At 41.0% G+C, this 20,238-nt stretch overlaps 1 protein-coding gene across 2 annotated transcripts in view; it reads right to left on the bottom strand.

The window, feature by feature from the left end:
* bcas3 (BCAS3 microtubule associated cell migration factor) overlaps window positions 1–20,238 on the bottom strand; it is a 1,146,863-nt gene that overhangs the window by 482,586 nt on the left and 644,039 nt on the right. For both annotated transcript variants that reach the window (XM_060847956.1, XM_060847957.1), the window contains exon 19: window positions 1,920–2,020. In XM_060847956.1, coding sequence (XP_060703939.1) covers window positions 1,920–2,020 — 101 coding nt within the window. The remainder of the gene's footprint in view (window positions 1–1,919; window positions 2,021–20,238) is intronic.

Genomic DNA, 20,238 nt, shown 5'->3' with positions numbered 1-20,238 from the left:
TCCGAGATGCCTTGGGAGAAGAAACCCTATCCAAAACATCCCGAGCATAGAGGATATAAAATTCACAAAAATAAAGGTTCTTTAATACACTCAGAACAATATAATGAAAAACTATTTCTAAATAAAAAAAATATAAAACTTATTTAAAAGGAGATTTTCCCCCTTTTTCCCAGGGGGCATCACTTCCTTTCCAAAAGCCCATCATAACCTCTCCCAACCAGTGACCCACCTTGACCCAGGCACCCCACGATAGGATAAAGAAAATTCAAATATACTATTGAGCTAGAATTAACAATGAGTTCCATACCCCCACCCCCCCTCACCCATACCAACACCTGGATATATTTGGTAATGTTAATACCATGTATGAACATATATAATTATAAAATTAAAGTCTCAACAAATAATAATTAAATATAGTAATACAAAATAACAGGGGAAAACAACCCTGCTCCTAAGGACAGAGATAAAATAGGATAAGGTAACCACCTCCCCCCCACCTACATTAACTAGACCCCCTGACCTATTAAAAAAAAGGTCAGAAAATTGCTAAGTGAAGAATAAATAAATAAACCCCTCTCCCCACCCCCCGGAGATAATATTAAACAGTAAGGTAATGAAGGGAAAAAAAAGGGTGATAAACCGGGGTGGGGGTGGGGGCCAAAACAACATCAATTAACTCTTACAATTTATCTAAGGGAGTCCGAAAATTCCTTGGTCTTCTCCGGTGATCCAAAGTTATACATAGACCCTTCATGGCTGAAGTGTAGCGTAGCTGGGTAGCGCAAGGAGTACTGAATGTTTAAATCCCTTAAACGCTTCTTCGCTTCGTCAAATGCCGTCCTCTTTTGGACCAAAGCTGGGGAAAAGTCCTGGAATAACATAATCTTGCATCCTTTATAAATCATGGCTTGGGGATCTTTCCCAAGATTTCTGGAAGCTTCTAAGAGCATTTGCCTCTCCTTGTAGCTCTCCAGCTGGAACAGGATGGGTGGGGGCGCTGGTTTGAGCCGGGCCCAAGCACTGCAACCCGGTAAGCCCATTCCACCCTTACCCGGCCTGATCCAGCCTCCAGATTTAACTGCAGTGGAAGCCACTGCTCGAGGAACACTGTAAGCTGTCCTTCCTCTTCCCATTCGGGAAGAACCAGCAAACGAATATTTTTTCGACGACCTCGAGCGCAGCCAAGAGTGAATTCCATCTGCTCCGGGACTCTTCGATGAAGGCGTCGATCTTCGCGTCAAGTTTGGAGATTACTTCAGCAAGGCTCGCCAGTGCAGGTAAGTCCCCCGGGGCAGCTGCGGACGCCTCTGCTGCAGCTGGGGAGGGTGTGGGAGGGGTTCCTGCCTGCCGAAAAACTGCGGGCTCCTTTCCCTCTAGTCACTTTTACAGGAGATTAGACTGTTTAAATTTAGTACTGAGCAGCTAATTACATTAAGTAAAAACTATTTTAAATGATTTGGTAAGTGTGGTAGAGGCGGGTGGCCCACTTTGCCCAAGTCTTGGGAGGAGCACTATAAACTCAGACTTGCTGAGTCGCCACCATCTTGGATCTCCGAATTCCACATTTCTATTTGTGTTTGTGAGAAAACAGGCTTCTGAATTTCTTCCTAAAGAGCCTACATCTCATTTTTTGATTTCTCCAACAAAGGAAGTAGTCTTTCTGCATCAAATCCTTTTAGCATTTTAAACAATAGTACAGGTAATAATTGAGGAAAAATAATCATGGAATAAAAACAGGAAACCAACCTCAGAGTAAAACTGTCTTCATATGCAGTATAATTTATCTGATACCTAGATCCAAATAATATCCTAAACCATGGGTTTCTGCTATATTATTGTTATGATAGTTAATGTGAATGTCTCCAACAAACTGAAACTTGGCACCATTAACTAATAACAGAGAAACAGCTACTTACACCCAGCCAGTTGATTCTGACAGTGTTGGACAGCATCGGCACTAAGCAGCAATGGATGGTTTGCATTGAATGGTGGTTGGAGTTCATTCCACTGTGGAGTCCTGTGTAGCAGAGGGTGAAAAAACACAAGAATTTGAGAAGAACAAAGCATACCTTTCACATTCAGCATTTAGAATGCAAATATCAGACTGGTGTTGTTATAATGGCCATTGCTTTGAATATCATGTTACCATCCAGTTAGGAATGGTGCCTCATCCCACTCCTTCACTGGTCACAACAAAGATTGAATTTTAAAAGATAAGTGATATTGTCAAGTAGATATATTAAACTGTACAAGCTCAGCACCAGAAAGAAGTCAACCTGGTTTCTTCTCTTAACAAATAACGACCTCATTTATTGGAAACAAAACTTACTTCAGCAATGATGTAAAAATAATTCACAAAAGATTTGAACAGTGCAAATGAATCCAACTACTCTTCTCAAAAGAAAAACACACAAAGACACTGTATCTAAGTCTGGAAAAGGTATGTAAAACCATGCAAAATGTTATCGTAAAAGCACTGTGGGCAAGTGTCAGTTTAAGTCAGAGAGAAAAAAAGTTATTCACAGATTTCCCAAAGTGCTGGACAACAGCCAAAATTGCTTTCCACACAATCTGCTGGCACAGGGAAATCTTCCTGGATCAGGTATGGCTTGTTGACATTGCTTTTTCTGTAGACAGTAGATTTGAATTCTCCTTTAGGAACTCTCTACTGTGATTATAAAATATTCAAAAGATTTATGACTCACAATGAGGGCAGACAAAAGAAAATGCAGCTAAAACAAGTTATCTTTGATTGTCTAGTTTAAATCTAATATCCTATTTTCACCCACAAATTGGTTTCATGTGAAAGTATTGCAGACTCCATGTCACGTTTCAAGCAGCTTGTTCCTTGCAAATACAATATTGCTACTGCTGTAACGAGTGAATTTTGTTTTGTGAAATATTCTTGTCAAACCTTCAAGTTATACATGTATATATGTGCACATGTATATGTCCAATTGTTATATTATAAATCAATATTTTGAATAGCACATCTTTATTATAATTACTAAGGAAAATGGAGACTTTTTTCAGATTACCTCTATTTTTTGAATCTCTCAAAAGTTTTGTTCCATTCACAAAGAACTTTGCTAACTGTTCTAATAACTTCTCTCATCAACTCCTTCAGTATGTCCAATCCCTTTCCAGGCCACTGTCAAATGCTCATGAGTCATACAGGCATAGAGATTTACAGCATGGAAACAGACCCTTCGGTCCAACTCGTCAACGCCGACCAGGTATCCCAACCCAATCTAGTCACACCTACCAGCACCTGGCCCATATCCCTTCCTAATCATATACCCATTCAAATGCCTCTTAAATGTTGCAATTGTACCAGCCTCCACCCCTTCCTCTGGCAGCTTATTCCATACACGTACCACCTTCTGCGTGAAAAAGTTGCCCAGTAGGTCTCTTTTATTTTCTTCCCCTTTCACCCTAAAACTATGCCCTCTAGTTCTGGACTCACCCACCCCAGGGAAAAGATTTTATCTATTTATCCTATCCATGCCTCTCATAATTTTATAAACCTCTATACGGTCACCCCTCAGCCTCCAATGCTCCAGGGAAAACAGCCCCAGCCTATTCAACCTCTCCCTATAGCTCAAATCCTCCAACCCTGGCAACATCCTTGTAAATCTTTTCTGAACCCTTTCAAGTTTCACAACATCTTTCCGATAGGAAGGAGACCAGAATTGCATGCAATATTCCAACAGTGGCCTCACCATTGTCCTGTACAGATGCAACATGACTTCCCAACTCCTGTACTCTGACCAATAAAGGAAAGCATACCAAATGCCTTCTTCACTATCTTATCTACCTGCAACTCTACTTTCAAGGAGCAATGAACCTGCAGTCCAAGGTCTCTTTGTTCAGCAACACTCCCTAGGATCTTACCATTAAGTGTATATGTCCTGCTAAGATTTGCTTTCCCAAAATGTAGCACCTCGCATTTAGCTGAATTAAACTTCATCTGCCACTTATCAGTCCATTGGCCTATCTGGTCAAGATCCTGTTGAAATCTGAGGTAACCTTCTTTGCTGTCCACTACATCTCCAATTTTGGTGTCATCTGCAAACTTACTAACCATACCTCTTCTGCTCGCATCCAAATCATTTATAGAAATGACGAAAAGAAGAGGACCCAGCACCGATCCCTGTGGCACTCCACTGGTCACAGGCCTCCAGTCAGAAAAACAATCCTCCACTACCACCCTCTGTCTTCTACCTTTGCACCAGTTCTGTATCCAAATGGCTAGTTCTCCCTGTACTACCTGAGATCAAACCTTGCTAACAGTCTCTCATGGGGCTGTTCAGCAATGTGTAATGCACGTGATGGCTTTGTGTCTTTTAATACTGAACACAGCTTAATGAGAAAATTTTGCTTGTTACCACAGTTGATAAATTATTTCTCACACTTTAGTTATGCATAAGACAGTATGTTTAGCTTTATCGTACTTTGTCTACTTCAGTTGTGAAAGGTCGAACAATTTAGGGCCGACCATTGCCCCTTGCATGAGCAAGCTCCATATTCTCATCATTTTCTGGTTAAAGCAGTTTCTTCTGAATTTCTTGCTTCATTTAGTTAGGGTGAATTCACATGATGTTGCAGTAATAGTGTTAGTGCAATCACAATCAAGAAGCAGGGCCTGACCTGACACCAAAGCAGAGCAGAGAGAGAGAGCAGTAAGTGGAGAAAATCTGACTTTATTCTGTTTTGGAATCAGTTCAGGTCTTAAATGAAATTAACAGAGGCTGGTATTCTGTCACCAAGTCATCCTTTATTTATATGTGGGAAGTTCCTTGACAGTGATCCAGCTTCTTTTGAGCCAACTCTCAGAATGTAAAAATGTCTGACGTGTCTCTATTTTGTCAGCCAGGGCTCTGCGATTGGACCAGATTTAATTCAGGCAATTCATAGCCTATGATGTCCACCTGGCTGACCTCATTACAATCACTACATCCCTCCCCAATGGAGTCCAAGGATATGGGCTGACCCTTTTTCTTGTAGCGCCTCCTGGAACCTTTTAGCATTGGGTCAGGTTCCTCTGACTCTGCATTTGGATATGGGCAGCATATAATGCACAGGAACTTATCTCTTGTGCACAGATCATCTCGGGACAAGTTCACCTTTTTCTTCCGTCAGCAAAGGGTTTGATGCAGCAAGATCCGCTATGTCCATCTCAGACTCAGAAGTCTCTTCAGCTTTTGATAGCGAGGCAGAACCCACAGGTTCCAACAGTCTTTCCAACTATTTCAAGGCCAGGGCACATTTTGCTCCCAGACTGTTTGCAAGTCTGCAGCTTTCATATAGTCCACATGTTTGTTTAGGACTGTCGCTCCTATCAGAACTTTACACATCACTAATCCTGACCTTGCATTGACCAAGCCTTTTACTCATGCAGAGCCAGTTAGAACATTGAATATAGAACATTACAGCTCAGGAGCAGGTCCTTCAGTCCACAATGTTGTGTTGGCCGATTCTGACTGTGAACCCTACCTGTGCATCTTATAATTTTATAGACATTTATCAAGTCTCTCCTCAGCCTCCATTGCTCCAGAGAAAACAACCCAAGTTTTTCTAGCCTCTTCTTATAGCTCAAAACCTCTAATCCAGGCAGCATACAGGTAAATCTTTTCAGCACCCTCACCATAGCCTCCATATACTTCCTGTAATGTGACAACCGGAACTGAACACAACACTCTAGGCGTGACCTAACCAAAATCTTTTAAAGCTGCAACATGACATCCTGACTCTTGTACGCAATTCCCCGATCAATAAAGGCAAACATGCCATATGCCTTCTTTACTACCCTACCTACTTATGTGGCCACTTTCAGGGAGCTATGGACTTTAACCCCAAGATTCCTCTGTACACCAATGCTGTTCAGGAACTTGACCTTAACCACTTACATAGGTCTAAACCAAACATCATCCCCTGTAGTAAACTGTATCTTTTGCTTGGTGGGGCCTGGCATCTGGCACTGGCCTTCCTGATGCTATTTTACCTTCCCAAACCTGGGGTGGGAGGGTCAGATGCAACCTCCTCATTAGCAGCTCTGCTGGTGTTATCCCTGTGGCTGCATGAAGGGTGGTCCAATACTCAAACTGGGACAGTTTAGTACCTAGTGAAGCTGTAGACTGTTTCTTCATGCCTGCCTTGACATTTAGACTGCTCTTCTGCCAGGCCATTGGATGGTGTAGGTCATGAAGCTGTCCTTATATGTTGAATAATAGTATTTGATGTTTGGAAATACCCAAATTCTCTGCTGGTAAACAACAGCTGGTATCTGCGTATTGCAAAAGATGTGTGCACTTTACCTATCGTATGCATGTCCAACCACTTTGAATGGGTGGCTACAATGAATAAGAACATTGAGCCTTCACAATTGACATGCAACTGAGTCCAGGATTTACCCAGCCACTCTCATGAATGTAGGGGAGATGCTAGCTGTAATTTTTGTTCTCATTGGGACTCTGGGATCTGCCCTAAGCCAGGCCACCAAACACAATTTCCCACCAACATCTTCATTTTGGATACCCCTGGATGACCCTGGTGGAGTTCAACCAGAATCTGGTGTGACCTTTGCTCGGGACTATGACCATCACTTTTTCTCTCTATAATAATATGCTGTCCTCAACAGTGATCTGGCTGTCCGGGTCCAAAAGCATTTCAATTCTGGTTGTGACAGCTTTTTGGTTTAGCCCATCAACATCAGCTGTTTCAGTTTTGTCAGGACCAGATATTTCTGCATCCAAAGTCTGGTATTGTCAGCTGTGACTGGAAATGTGTTAAAAAAATTTAAAACCACTATGGATACTTACGTTCCGTTACCACCAGTAGCCTTTCTGCCAGTGAGAGGTAGCTCAAGGCATCCACATTTGCTACTTGGCTGCCTGGATGCTGTTCCAACTTGTAATTATACGTACTTAGCATTAGAGCACACCGCTAAATTTGGCCTGAATCTATGAGCAACATTGCCTTGTCCTCTTTAAGTAGACCTAGCAGGGATTTTTGTTCTGTTATTATTACAAATTTACATCAGCAAAGGTATTAGTAGAACATCCTGTCTACAAATATGACTGCCAAACCTTCCTTCTCAATCTAGGTGCAATTACACTCTGTATTAGCCAAAGTTCTAGGTGCATATACTATTGGGCATTCCCCTCTATTAGGCGACTTATGAACTAATACTAACCTGAAGCTATAAAGTGAGGCATTGCATGTCAATCACATCTCCTTTGGGATCATAGTGTGCCAACACCTTGCTGTTTCTTCATTTCCCTAAAAATTATGGCTTTTGGCTGTGTGAGCATTTCCAAGACAGACCAGTTTTTAGGAATTGATGCAAAGGTGCATGGATGAAGGTCAGGTTATGTATGAATAATAATTCAACCTGCCCAATGAAAGACCTAAGCATCGGTACTGATATGGAAGCTAGGGCACCTTTGATCGCCCTCACTTTACAGTTTTATTGACTCTGTAGCCCAAGTAGGCCACTTGGAATACACAGTTTTCCCTTATTAGACTGATACCGGCCTGGGAGAAATGTCTAAGTGCTATGTCCAAGTTCTCAAAGTACTCCTTATTTGTCTTTCCTGTTATTCGCACATCATCCAGATAAATGACGACCTAGGGTATACCTTGCAAAATGTTCTCCATCTGTGAAAGATTACACAGGCTAATGGTACCTCAAATGGCAGTCTTGTATCAGGTTCAAGCCCTTATGGATATTAATTGCAGCATAATTCTGGGAATCCTTATCAAACCTCAATTACATGTACGCATGGTTCATGTCCAGCTTCATGAAGGACAGCACCCACTCATAGCTGTGTGCATATAAATCCTCATACAAGGGATTGGGTATTTATTCTGCTCTGAAAAGCAATTTATCATTTGTTTAAAACTCCCATAAAAATGAACCAACCTATTAAGTTTCACAATCGGTATAACAAGTGCTGCCCATTCCACAAACTGGAGTGGTTTGATGATTCCTTTGTTTTCCAGCCTTCTGATTCCTGCCCCTCCTTTTGCAAGTATCACTGGGCAGACCTTGCAGAATCATGGCATTGCTTCCTGGTTAACATACAAGTTGAAACCAAAAGAGAAAATGCTGGAAAATCTCAGCAGATCTGGCAGCATCTGTAAGGAAAGAAAAGAACTGATGTTTCGAGTCAAACTGAAATCGAGTCAATCTGATCTTTCTCAGATCTGACAAAGCTTTGACAAAGTGTCAGTTAGACTCAAAACGTCAGCTCTTTTCTCTCCTTACAGATGCTGCCAGACCTGCTGAGATTTTCCAGCATTTTCTCTTTTGGTTTCAGATTCCAACATCCGCAGTAATTTGCTTTTACCCTTTTGTTTTTAACATACAAGTTGGCCTGGGCTCCTTTGATAGTCCCTAGACTTTCCTGAATGAATTCTGGGCATTTAATTCGGACTTCACTCGGACAGCCATTTTTCAACTGCAATATTTTGATTTAATCTACATGAATTTTTCTCAATTAATTTCACCCCATTAAGCTCGGACCCGAGTCTTTTACTACAACCAAACTAGCTGCTTCTCAAAAGCGGCCAAAACTGAAGTTGGTATCCTAAACCTATAAGGTTCCCCAGTACAGGTTCTCAGTCTAGCCAAGGTCTAGAGCAAAGTCCAGAGCAAAGCTTTTTTCAAGACTGCTTCTTCAATCACTGAAATAGATGTGCCAATATCGATCTCCATTAGAAGCAGATGACCATTTAACCAATTTACTGCAATTGGGTCCAATTTGGATGTTGCTAAGCAATTTAACTGTTCCAAACCAGATGCAGTTGGAATTTGCAGGGTTTTCACTCTCCTGGATACCGACGTATGAGATCTCTTACTCAGTTTAGGTCACGTTGGACTCCTTTCCTGTTTTGAGTCTGCAGACTAAATAGCAACTACAATAACTTGCTGGGCTGGATCCTGAAGAAAAGTTTAATTGTTTGACTGAAGTTTGGCGTTGTTTTGAGGCTTTGCTGTGCGCTGACCTACAGTCCCTCTTTCAGGATATGTCCTGAATGTGGCTATGCAATTGCTTTCACTCAAGTGGGGTTCCCCAAGCTCAGCCAGACTGGCGAGGGTGTCCACTTCCAACTCGTATGCTCCACATATGGCATTTTCCAATGATAATGGCCCTGTTTGAAGTCCATATGGGCTTCAGCTAGTTGGTTTTGCATGGTTACATCATTAATCCTACATACCAAGTGGTGTGTCAGCATCTCATTAAGGATTACATCAAAGTGTCTGCCTCTGCCAGTTGTTTTAACCTAGTCAAAAATCCTGATATGGATTCCCCTGGTTCTTGAATTGCTGAATAAAACCAATAGCATCTCAGAATTTGAGGAGGCTTGGAGTTGTAATATTCCTTAACTAAATCCATCAACTCTAGTAAGACTTTAGTATCTGGTGCCTCAGGAAAAGTTAGGTTCTTAATAATTGAAAAAGCTGCGGGTCCACAAACTATTAGGAGAATTACTCGCTGCTTTTCATCTGCCCCAATGTCATTTGCCTGGAAAAAATAACACATTCTTTTCACATATTGGGTCCAATCTTCAAAGGCAGGGTTTTAACGAGTCAAGCTTCCCAATCAACAGCATGGTGCCAGAAATACTAACTTCAACTCAAAGATGACTGTTGCAAGTGAGTTTCTTTAGGAACATGCTTTACTGTCACCGCTACTGAAATAACTCCACAGAGACCAGTATCCTGTCATCAAGTCATGTGTTATTTACATGTGGAAAGTCCTGGACTCTAATCCCACTCTCAATGTACCAGAATGTCTGACACTCTTTTTATCTGTCAGGCAGGGCTCCCTTATTGGACCAGATTAACAACTTCAATCATCGAACTCACCTTCTATGATGTCCACCTGGCTGATTTCATTATAATCACTACATTATCGGCCAACCTATACAACCAAAGTGAGAAAACTATCAACTTGTGCAATAATTACGCCCTTACAGTACAGCGAACTGAGGGACAACTCCACATATGTGATCAGCTAGATTCTTGCAATGTGAAAGCACTGTGGAAGTACTACTTAAGATTTGTTTCTCAGACCGTGGAAAATATTGAATTACATTTAGAAACATAGAGCCATAGAGCTGAACAGCATAGAAATAGACCCTTCAGTCCAACTCATCCATATCACATATCCTGAATTAATCTAGTGCCATTTGCCAGCATTTAGCTCATATTGCTCCAGACCCTTCTATTTATGATCACATCCACATGCCTTTTAAATGTTGTAATTGTACCAGCTTCCATCACTTACTCTGACAGCTCAATCCATACCTGTCCCATTGTCTGCACGAAAAAATTGAATCTTAGGCCCCTTTTAAATCTTTCCCCACTCACCTTAATTCTATGCCCTCTAGATTTAGACTCTCCCATCCTTGGCTATCTATGTCCCTCATGATTTTAGAAACCTCTATAAAGTCACCCCTTAGTCTCCAATGCTCCAGGGAAAATAGTCCCAACCTATTCAGCCTCTTCCTATAGTTCAAACCCTCCAACCCTGGCAACATCATTGTAAATCTGTTCTGCAGCTTGTCAAGCTTAACAACATCTTTCCATTAGTAGGCTGTTCCTTTCATCTTCCAAGACCAATCTCCTAAGTAAATCTGAGAATACTAACTTTATTTTATTTCCCTCCCTATTTGCGTTTCAGTGTGCTTGTTGTTTTCCAAGACAGATAGTCTGAAGTTAGGGACTCACTCAGTCAGGCACCACAAGAACAATTTACTTTAATTTATTCTTCAATAGAATGAAGTAAACCACAGGAATTTGAAAAACCTGAGTCAAGTCACTGAGGTGTTAGCATTTAACAGTTAGGATTCAGTCATGATGTCTCCCTTCTCCTCAATCAAGAACTATGCAGTTAGTCTGAGAAATAGCAAATAACTTCAGTTACACCAACTTCAACCCAGCCATGGTGATCATTGCAGTTGTACGTGTACTGATCAATTACAGACTTTGATGGTAATAATAATAATATTTTAAAAGTAACGATTTACTGAGCACAACTCTTATGGAAATACACAAAATATGAGCCACTCACAATAGTGCCAACATTTCTGGAGAATTAGAGGTTGTCCACTTTAAGAACACTGAGCAACACTGTCATGGACTCACAGGGGTAGTGCATTGGAAATCAGCCTCACTATACCCGGAGTGATCACACATGTGGAAATTTCATTAATCATAGTTTCTTTTATTAACAAGATAATACCTATTAATTTTGACCAACTAATACCAAGAAAGAAATATGAATTGCTAACTTGTAACTCTATAACTAAAACTCCACCTCTTTTAAAAATTGCAATATATGTACAGTCACGCAAAGAGACAGCACAAGATTCAATTATTGTGAGTGGGGGAAGGAGAAAATATCCAATAAGCACAGTGCTGGCTTTAGTGCAGGTCACAGCTGTCGACAAGTTGTTTTCATTTGGTTTTCTTTCGACTCCCTCAGATTTGTTGCTGATTAGACGAGGGTCTTTGCACACCAGTTCTGTGTTTCATTCATTCATTGAAAATCTGTCCCATTCAGGTCTGTAAAGGTGTTTCTTCAATGGACAATTTGCAGTGACAGCAGCTTACAGAGAAATGATCAGTGAGAATGGCTATTGGGAGATTTTATGTTACTTCTCCACACAGGAGGAGGAGAGATTGAGATGCTTTTTCTTTGCAGCCTAGATATTTCTGCATTGTTGACCACATACAGAGCTGTAGCCACTTGTCCAGCAACAAATCAAGTGGTTGTTACTACGCTAAGCACACAATTGGTCAATTGAAAAATCTATCAAAGGATTTTTTGAACATACATGAAGCTGACGTGTTTAACATCCTCCCCCACTGTTTGAATAATGGCAACATTGTACAGTAGCTACAACTCACAATCCAGCATTAAGTGGTCCCTGGGTTGCAAATGAATTCCGTTCCCAAGTCCGTTTGCAAGTCAACTTTTACGCAAGTTGGAACACAATGCAGGACAATATAAAGCAGACTCTCAGAAATATAGGAATTGCACATATATTGGATATTTAAAATTACACCTCTGTGTGGACAAAGTTAAAAATCACACAACACCAGGTTATCATCCAACAGGTTTATTTGGAAGCACTAGCTTTTGGAGTCCACTCCTTCATCAGGTGGACACAACCACTTGATGAAGAAGCAGCGCTCCAAAAACTAGTGCTTACAAAATAAACCTGATGGATGATAACCTGGTGTTGTGTGATTTTTGACTTTGTTCACCCCAGTCCAACACTGGCACCTCCAAGTCATGACCCCTGTGTGGGTTTGCATTCGTAAGTATGAGTGTTCGTAACCCAGACATTCATAAATGGGGGACCTTACAAATACTTTTTTAAAACTGCAACACCTCTCACAGTTTCCTTGGCTTAAAGCACTATCATGTCAATTTTTAATCCACAGTCGGAAAAGCGGAAGTGATCTTCACAATACACAGGGCTTTCAGTCAGCACAAAGCATTGCAAAGGACTCTGAAGTTGGAATCACTCTTCCTGCACTGCTTCATGGTTAGGATCATGCTTCAAACTTAGCACCACAGTTGGGAGCATTCTTCGCAAACACCCAGCACTTTGTATTTTTTTATTCAGGTGAGTAGATGTGCTCTGCTTCCTCACAGGATTAAGGAAATTCCCTCAGTTGCTGTGACTGAATCACTCTGCTTTTTAAAGTCTTGAATGAAATAATTATACAAGAACTTTCTTGTGAAGAATCGCATACAAGCCTGTACAGACTGCTTACTGAACATCAAACAGTTTGATAATTCAGTGCTTAAATAACGGGACAAAAACAAACCTACTGGGTTTATTTTCTGTTTCGAAGTGATGGTCAGTTCAGTTTCTGACTGAACATGTAATCCAAGAATTGTTCAAAACTTATTAGTGATACAACTAGTGATGCTGGATTATTTTTTACCTCACCCACATCATCTCCTATTATTTGGGCAGCTATGGTCGGTGGTATCTGTATTGTTTAGAGTGCTGTAACATTTTCAGTGAATGCTCCGGAAATGGCTACGAGGGGGCAGACAAGCTAAAACTTGTATTTCCTTGCACAGAACATATATGATGGCTTACGATATCATAAAAACATAAGCTTGCACGGTACAGAAGGAGGTAATTCAACGTACCATGTATGTACCTCCTCCTGAAAGAGCCACCCAGCAAGTTTCATAGCTCCTTAAAGGTGGAGTCGCAGGGAGATAGGATAGTGAAGAAGGAGTTTGGTATGCTTTCCTTTATTGGTCAGAGTTCTGAGTACAGGAGTTGGGAGGTCATGTTGCAGCTGTACAGGACATTGGTTAGGCCACTGTTGAAATATTGCGTGCAATTCTGGTCTCCTTCCTATCGGAAAGAAGTTGTGAAACTTGAAAGGGTTCAGAAAAAATTTACAAGGATGTTGCCAGGGTTGGAGGATTTGAGCTACAGGGAGAGGCTGAACAGACTGGAGCTGTTTCCTCTGAACTGTCAGAGGCTGAGGGGTGACCTTATAGAGGTTTACAAAATTATGAGGGGCATGGCTAGGGTAAATAGGCAAAGTCTTTTCTCTGGGTTGGGGGAGTCCAGAACTAGAGGGCATAGGTTTAGGGTGAGAGGGGACAGATATAAAAGAGACCTAAAGGGCAACTTTTTCACACAGAGCGTGGTACGTGTATGGAATGAGCTGCCCGAGGAAGGGGAGAGGCTGGTACAATTGCAACATTTAAGAGGCATGTGGATGAGTATATGAATAAGAAGGGTTTGGAGGGATATGGGCCGGGTGCTGGCAGGTGGGAGTAGATTGGGTTGGGATATCTTGTCGGCATGGATGGTTTGGACCGAAGGGTCTGTTTTCATGCTGTACATCTCTATGACTCTAATGTAATCATAAAATTTTATAATATAGAAGGAAATGACTTAATATAGCTCCAAGAGGTATAGCACTTTGAATGTATAATACACTATGTACCTGTCAATGGATTGCCACTTCGCTGCAGAAATTGTGTGAGGTCAAGACAAGAGTCAAGCAGGATGTGTCATCACCCCATTATTCATCTTGTCAACCTCAACCAGTTCAAATCGAAGAAGAAAATGACATCGACTTCACTTGTGGAACTTCAAGTGACAGTGTCAGAGAATTTTAAGCCTTCATGGAAGCATACTGAAGGATTGGTCTCAACTTCAAACTCAAGAAGACTCAAATTTTTTATTAAACCTTCCTAGGGCAAGTTCCAGTCTTCCCTTCCCTAAAAGAGCAATGGAGAAATCATTCCCCAAACATGGAATATTTCCCCTGCCTCAGAAGCTACCTCTCATCTAAGGCTGACATCAATGAGCAGATCCAACATTGCATCCAATCCGTAAACATCACCTTCAAAAGCGTAAGAATGACTCTTTGATGACCGTGACATCTACGCTGATACTAAAATCTTTGTGTGTTAGGCATTCATCCTTCTGATTCTTCTAATATGGCTCCAAAAAATGGACTACACCACATAGATTCCACCTCAAAACCTTGAGAAGTACTATCAATGCTGTTTGAGTCAGATTCTCTGCATCAGCTTGGAGGTCAGGAATATTAACACCTATGTCATTTAAGCAGCCAATAGCACCAGAATGATCATGGGAAACAACTCTTTTGGGCCATGGACATGCTTAGGATGCCTGAATTTTTGTTTTTGCCCAGCTCAAGGAAGGCACTTAAACAAGAGGAGGAGAAAGGAAGCATTTTCAAAGGCTCCCTCAAAAAAGGCAACATAGATATCAACAAGTTCAGAAGAAAACAACTTAGAAAAAGCTCTATTATGAAGGGACACAATTCTTTGAGAACTCCTGTTGGCTAAGTCAAAAATCACACAACACAGGGTTATAGTCCAACAGATTTATTTGGAAGCACTAGCTTTCGGAGCACTGCTCCTTCACCAGGACAACCACCTGACAAAGGAGCAGCACTCCGAAAGCTAGTGCTTCCAAATAAACCTGTTGGGACTATAACCTGGTGTTGTGTGATTTTTAACTTTGTACAACCCAGTTCAACACCAGCACCTCCAAATCCTATTGGCAAGAGGAAGTATGGAAAAGGAACTGAAGACAGTAATGTCAACAATATCGAGGTCAAAATCCAATCCTACCTCCTGGAATACATATCAAATAGAGATGCAGCTCTAGGATCAGGCTCGTCAGCCACACAAAGACACACAGAACCCATGACCAATGACTAGGTGAACAATTGTGCTTGTTAGCGTGTGATTGCAACCTCCACCAATGCTATAATCTTTCCTATTGTACAACAAAGAATAACACTTCAAAATCAATTATTGGCTGCAATACATTTTAGGAAATCCTGAGGTCATGACAGGAGCTGTAGAAATGCAAGTTCTTCTTTCTTTACTCCAATTAAGAGAGTTCTTAAAATTCCATACCCAAACACATTATGATCCAGCTATGAAACGGTGTACTAACGCAGAGCAGAAATAAAATAGTAACCACTAGTCATTAGAAAAATGAAATGCCAAACAAATTACCAAGCAGATTAAAGCAAATTAAAAATAAAGGATTTAATTCAGGTGAAAAAAATAATATGTTATATTTAAGTTTGTCAATTAAAAACAATCCTATAAAAATCTCCATGTGAGGCATTTGCATTATCCAGTCCCCAAGTCTGGCCTTGTGCGGTTTCAGCTGTTTATTTAAAAATGTTCTCATTAAAACTTTACATTGCTCGACTCTTCTAAAATACATAGCTTAAAATAATTGGTCTGTGACAAATGAACTTACGAACTTCAAGACCCATTACTTCTTTTAATTGTAACAAAATCATGTGAAAATAATTTTAAAAACAGCAGTCATTGAGAATCACCGAACAAATAAATCACAGGAATCACAAATTCCCTTTGGAATAGGCAATGACCTGCCTAAGTAAAATGTTGCTGATTGCAATTACCACTTGTACACGATTGAAGCAGGTGGTATTGCTACTTTAGAGGCGGGGGGGATTGACTGAATTTGCTGGTCTAGAAATTCCCTGGGACCTTCCATCTTCAGTAAAAAAATGTCATTTCTCAACAGAAAGCTAATCAAACTTATGATACCTCCACCTCCCACCCCCAAACACACCATCACCCTTCCGCCAACACACACACATGCATGCACACCAAATGAGTATTTCCTGACAAAGCGAAAAGCAGGCAATTCTGAAAGGACACAACCACTGAAGGGAACTACAACCATTGCTTCCAGCTGTGTGGCTTGTAAACAGTAGTAAACAAATATTTACTTAGTTCCATATATGATGATGAGGCCCCATGGACCACACTCTGGCAAGCATTGTTGCACTGAAGCATTAACAGTTCTTACAAACGGCTGTCCCTTTTACCTAATTTGAGAAAGGGTAACGGATGGTATTTTGCAACATCTCACTGTTCAGATGTTGTTTTATGATTAGACCCACAGGATGGCTCTCCAGACCACAGCACTGTGAACTAGCTATTAGGAGGATGGTGACAAAATGCCAGGCCAACCAGACTGACACAATTCTCATTGTTCAATGAAACAACAGTCTTGGCAGAGACCAACATGCTTTGGGATCCTCATGCAGTCGACAGCACTTAATTTCATCTTCAAAGACACTGTAAATTAACCATGTTCCTGAGTGCAATAAATTTATTTTAATTTCAATGTCCCTTCCCTGGAATAACTGTTTCTAGAGGAGATCAAATACAGGCTAAAGACATTCCCACGATGGAGGAAAAGGAAGGCATCCAAAGTTCAAGCTCCCTGGATTTGATTGAATAACTCCTTTTAAACTGTCATGCTACCGCACATGTAATTTCAATGGTCGTTAATAGTCTACAGGCTAGGAAGATTTGAAATATGGCTTGTAGCATGTATCACAAGGTTTACAGTGGAAATAACAATTAGCTTCAGTTTCTCTGAGCTGGGGAGTGGGAAGAAAAATCAACTCCTGATCTCCATCTGGTGACTCCTAATAAGTTCATGTAAATAATGACAAATGAGGAAAGAGAAAAAAAATCAAACTCATATCACTGAAGCACCTTTCCCCCAGGAGGTCCCAAAGCACTTTATAGACAATCATACTTTTGAAGTATAGCCACTGTTGTAACATAGGAAATGTTTCAGCCAATCTGTGTACTGCAAACTGCTGCTATGAAAAAAGTGAAATTGACTAGACAGATTGTTTCAGTGACATCGGTTGAGGGATAAATCCTGGACAGTGTATAGGGGAGAACTGGCTGTGATGCACCTCATCTTCATGCCTGCTGCTGAATAATCGGTTGCTCCCTTGTCCAGTATCATATATGGACAGGTTCCATAGATGAGAACCACAGGATACCTAGAGTACCTTAGAAAGCTGTAGCCTAGTAGAATTTAACCCCATCAGGACAGGAAACTAAATAGCTGCTGCTAATTCATTTATACAGATCTTTTAAAAAGCTAAATGATGTTTTTGGAGATTACTAAGCAAACTTTCAAATGGATATTCCTAATGGGCCCTGCTTCCCATGAAGCTCATCAAAGAAGTATATTGGTTGACAGTTCAAGCTGACCTGGTCTTCCATTGTGTTGCTATTAAAACACATGACATCTCAGTAATTGCAAAGCTTGGGTATAATGATCACAAGTATTGAATGTATTTAATGCCTGTCAATGAGATTCAAAGGAGTCAGCTCATAAAAACAGTCTTTCAAATTTTCATGACCAATAACTTTATTACATTACAGTTTCATTCATTTCGCATGGCTCTGATACTCAAATGCTGGATGATTGCATTTCCTGTTTACTATAATTAACATTGTAATTAACTAGCCTTTGGTTCTAAGGCACTTGAAGCTTTATTGTAGCACATCTCTAAAGCTTCTATTCTTAATTCCCTGGCCATTATGGGGATTGTGTACAACTACTACTCACAATGAAGCATTACAATTTGAGTAAACAAGGTTAGAATTAGACAGAAATGCTATTGCTATGGCTATATGTAACAATGGTGTGGCATTGAGCTATTCACTGATAGATTCAATTCCTAGTCTCTGTTGGCCTACATCACCTAGCCATTACAGACAAGAAAGGTGAATTGTGACAACCATTTGGGTTTCACACTGCCATAGCGATATTGCCACTGGAATGGTAATCCAGAGACCCATACGAATAATCTGGGGCAGGGATTTGAATAGCACTCACCAACTTTAAAAAACTGAAATTAAAAGCTAGTTTAATCATGATCGTGAAACCCTGTCATAAAAACCCATCCAATTCACTTGTGCTCAATAGGGAAGGAAAGTCTGCTATCCTCACTTGGTTTGGCCTACTTGCATCCCCAGATCTACAGCATGTGGCTGCCTCTTAACTGGGCTAGCTAGGCTTTCTGTGGTTTCTAATGACTGCAAAGTCTGACAAAAGGAAAGATACTTGTTAGACACTGGAGATGACAGCAGCAATGCAGCCCTGTCAGTCCCTCCTAACTAAATCTGGGGACTTGTGCCAAAATTGGGAGTGCTGTCTCAAAGACTAACAAGCAACAGTTTGACTAAATCATTCTCATGGAATCATAAAATGTCCTAGACACCATCATCCTTGACACGAGGTATTTCCTCTCCCACAAGCAGGACAAACTCACAAGAGATAGTGACACAGTCTGTCAGCAGAGAGTTTCTCTAGGAACTGGTAACATCCAGACATCATGAAGTCTCACAACAGGTCAAACATGACCAAAGAAAATGTCAGCTGATGACCATATATCAATCTCCTCCACTTGATGAATCAATTCTTCTCTGTGTTGAATACCGTTTGGAGAAAACACTGAAGGTTATAAGGGCTCATATCGCACTCTAGGTGAAAGATTACAACATCTACAAGCGAAAGGGACTTAGTAGCATGAGTATTGAAATGGGCTGGCAAATCCTAAAGGACAAAGCTGCTAGACTGGATCTGTAGCAGATGGTAAGGAAACCAACAAGAAGAAAATAATATATGTGACTCATCCTTACCAATCTACCCATAGTCGATGCATCTGTCCATGTAAGCAACAGCAGAATGACAATGCACTGCTTTTGTGGAGATGAAAGACAGAATTTTCTGTTCCCTTCAATGGTTTTGCACAATGATGAGAAAGATATGGAAAATTCTGTGAACACCAAAAAATCAGACCTTTGCTATCAAAACAAAATTCCAATTTTCCTCTCAGAGTTTAAATGGTGAGTTCTGAATTTCACTACTGAATGGCAATTACTTTATTTCAAAGCTTTTTTAATTCAATCATGGGAAGTGGGTAATGTTAGCTGTACAAACTTTTATTGCCCCTCCCTAATTGTCCCTGAGAGGGTGATTTTGAACTGTTTTCTTGAACTGCTGCTGTTCATTTTCTGTAGGTAGATTCACAATGCTGTTAGGGAGGGAGTTCAATAATTTTGACCCAGCAATAGTGAAGGAACAGCAACATATTTTGAAGGCAGTATGGTGAGTGGTTTGGAGGGGAGCTTGCAAGTGGTGGCGTCCCCATGTATCTGCTGGCCTTATCTTACTAAATGGTCGTGGGTTTGGAAGGTGCTTATTAGCAATTCCAGCCTAATTTGTATGCAATTCCCTAATCTCCTCTCCTTCCCCAAGAAGCTGGTGATGCCAACTTGCTACTTCATTTCCAGGACTTTGGAACATTCCAGAACAATAGTATCTGCATTATCATTCTTTGTATACTCCATGAAGACTATCCACTTCAACCCTTCATCCACACAAGAGAACATTGCCAAACCAACAGTCTCACCACTTCACCACTGTGTGGGCGGCATGGTGGCACAGTGGTTAGCACTGCTGCCTCGCAGCGCCAGAGACCCGTGTTCAATTCCTGCCTCAGGCGACTGACTGTGTGGAGTTTGCACGTTCTCCCCGTGTCTGCGTGGGTTTCCTCCGGATGCTCCGGTTTCCTCCCACAGTCCAAAGATGTGCGGGTCAGGTGAATTGGCTATGCTAAATTGCCCGTAGTGTTAGGTAAGGAGTAAATGTAGGGGTATGGGTGGGTTGCGCTTCGGCAGGTCGGGGTGGACTTGTTGGGCAGAAGGGCCTGTGTCCACACTGTAAGTAATCTAATCTAAAACCATGGTTACTTCCAGATTAATCCTTACCACTTCAGACCTTCAAGACTTCACTTTGGTGTTCAGGGACAATGACTCACATACTATTGCCAAGTCA

This window comes from Hemiscyllium ocellatum, chromosome 31 (genome assembly GCF_020745735.1).
Source record: "Hemiscyllium ocellatum isolate sHemOce1 chromosome 31, sHemOce1.pat.X.cur, whole genome shotgun sequence".
NCBI lineage: Eukaryota > Metazoa > Chordata > Chondrichthyes > Orectolobiformes > Hemiscylliidae > Hemiscyllium > Hemiscyllium ocellatum.
Note: the sequence above shows the minus strand (reverse complement) of the source record. Positions and strands in the feature narration are given on the sequence as shown.